Below are 2,263 nucleotides of genomic sequence, written 5' to 3'. Positions count from 1 at the left end.
TCATCGCAGTGAAATCTCTCCGCAGGCTCTGTACACAGAGCCAGCCCTGCACGGAAGTGGCTGGCTTCTCCGAGCTGTCGGCATGTTGCGAGCGGTTTTCCTACCCCTCACCCTTTAGTTGCGGATGAATCTCAAGGGCTGCGCGTCCCACAGCAGGACGGTGCATGCTGTCCAAATCTTAAAGCCCTTGTGTTTAGACTGAGCCTTGCGGGGAAGAGATGGGGACGTATCTGTAGCTGGGACAGCTGCTTCAGTAGAAGAGGTGGCCACTCTTCTGGTGGTCGTCATCTTGTTGGCTTGGCCAAGCTGTTTTGGTTGAGGTTTAGTGGGGGTACCCGCATCCCTGATCAGCTGAATCCAGGAAATTCTTTGGGCTGAAAATCTGTCCTGTGCTTGTCCCAGCACAAAGCGAGCTTGGGAGGGCAGGGCCCTCGCCTGCCTTTCTGTCGACACCCCGTGCTTTAGATCAGTGTAAGCCAAGCATGAAACCACACCTTTTAGGCGGCGAAACGCAGGTTGGTGCGAAAGGAGGTGGAAAAAGGTTAAGGAGTTTTTTTGTGAAGCAGCTTGGTGGGACAGATCCGAGATGGGAGGAAGCTCTGGCAGAGGTGTGGTGAGAAGAGGCTTAGCGAGGGGCTCACTTTGGTTGAGACCCAAATCTGCAATTGTTTTTTTGTTTTCTTTTCATTAAAAGTTCTTGAACTGGTTTAGTCTGAGCTGCTGCAGCCTGGATACAACCCATCGCTTAAATTTCTCTGCCCCTGCCCACTGAGCTCCTCTCACACCCGCGGCAGTGCCTCTGACTCTTGTTTTGTGTGTGTCTGTGTTTCACAGTATCCGGATCTGAGCCAGGAGTCCGGGTCTCCATTTGTCTTTATCTGCACTAATCCCCAGGAGATGGTTGTGAAGTTTCCCATCAAAGGAAAACCCAAAATCTGTAAGTAGTAAAGTTTCCCCACATGCCCCCCTTGGCCTTTCGTCCCTGCTCTCCTCACCACCTCCGCTTGCCTTTGCCAGATGAGTTCACAACCTTTGCCCTGTGCTCTTTGATCTGAAGGTGTTTGTTTAATGACTCGAATACATCTGTAATTTTTTTTTTTTTGTCTTCGGTTCCCCTTTCCCCAGATGTTGCTTCCTTCTAAATGCATGCCTCTTCCTGCCTCTGCAAACACTCGTGTCTGCAGCTGATCTGCTTCTGGCATCAGCCTGGCTCAGGATACAAGCTGGTGCGGTGATGCTCCAGTGGATCTGCGCGATCTCCTTGCCTGCGGTTCAAAATTACCCTCTCTCACCCGTGAGGATGGCGAGGGCTGGAAGCAAGAAGAGCTGCAGGGCCAAATGGGATGTTCTCCATCCCCAGGCCGGCAGGATGGGATGTCCTGGCAGAGCTCGCGGGGAAGCGCCACGGCATCTGTCCCCGCTCCGCTTGCCAGCGTCCTTAGTCCCTTTTATGAGCCACCAGCCCCTCCGCAGGCTGCCAGTTATTCCTGCCCGCTGCCGTAAAAAGGATGGAGGAGGGACGCAGCAGCTGGGGAGCCTGCAGTCAGCGCCGGCCTTATTAGCAGCCTCCCCGCCACACAGCCTGGGGAAGGCACTGTACGCGCTTTCAGGGGATGTGAAAAATTAATTTGACGGGCTAAAAGCAGCATAAGCAGAAATAGTCTTGGCTGTTTGTTTTAGCAGAGCTGACGACTGGGTTTTCTTTCTCATTTGCTGCCTGGTTCTTCAGGAGTAGTTCTCTAGCGGCGCAGGAGCGGCAGGATTTCTCAGGACTGGTTCATAAGGGATTTTGAAGCACGGTGTAGGGTTATTTTTGTTGGTTTTGAGGCTTTTTTCTCCCTCTCTGCTCAGAGAAGCACTGTTCTCCCATGGCTTCGTTCTCTCCCTGGGCGTTGGGGTATTCCTGCCCTGCCAGGGTATTGAGTCGGGCAAAATGATGTGGTTTCTTCCCCGCCTTCTATGTCTGAGAGGTGTGTGCAGCCGATGGTGACAAATGATGCTCGGATCTTGCTCGCGGCACCGTCCTCCCCCAGGGACGGGTCTTTCCCTGTGCGCAGGCAGCGCCGCACCGAGTAATTTAGGATGCAAACATCTTTGTTGCAGTGCTGGAGCAGCCGCTACATTCTTTTTTTTTTTTTTCCCTCTTGTTTTCACCTCTCCTTGCCCTCGTCCAGGCTCTCTTGTGCCCCTCCACCGCCACATCTGCCTCCGTGCGGCCGCGGTGAGGAGGAGAGCTGCTGGCGACGGCCGTGCAGGGTGAGCG

At 53.8% G+C, this 2,263-nt stretch overlaps 1 protein-coding gene across 1 annotated transcript in view; it reads left to right on the top strand.

Moving 5' to 3' along the window:
• The window catches only part of TRIP4 (thyroid hormone receptor interactor 4), a gene marked incomplete at its 5' end in the record, with an annotated part of 27,598 nt that overhangs the window by 22,378 nt on the left and 2,957 nt on the right, over positions 1-2,263 (top strand). Inside the window, one exon of the mRNA XM_010076390.1 lies at positions 835-937. Coding sequence (XP_010074692.1) covers positions 835-937 — 103 coding nt within the window. The remainder of the gene's footprint in view (positions 1-834; positions 938-2,263) is intronic.

The sequence above is a fragment of the Pterocles gutturalis genome, unplaced genomic scaffold (assembly GCF_000699245.1).
Source record: "Pterocles gutturalis isolate BGI_N339 unplaced genomic scaffold, ASM69924v1 scaffold27003, whole genome shotgun sequence".
In the NCBI taxonomy this organism is placed as follows: Eukaryota; Metazoa; Chordata; class Aves; order Pterocliformes; family Pteroclidae; genus Pterocles; species Pterocles gutturalis.
The sequence above is the reverse complement of the archived record's forward strand: the minus strand, read 5'-3'. Positions and strand labels throughout refer to the sequence as shown.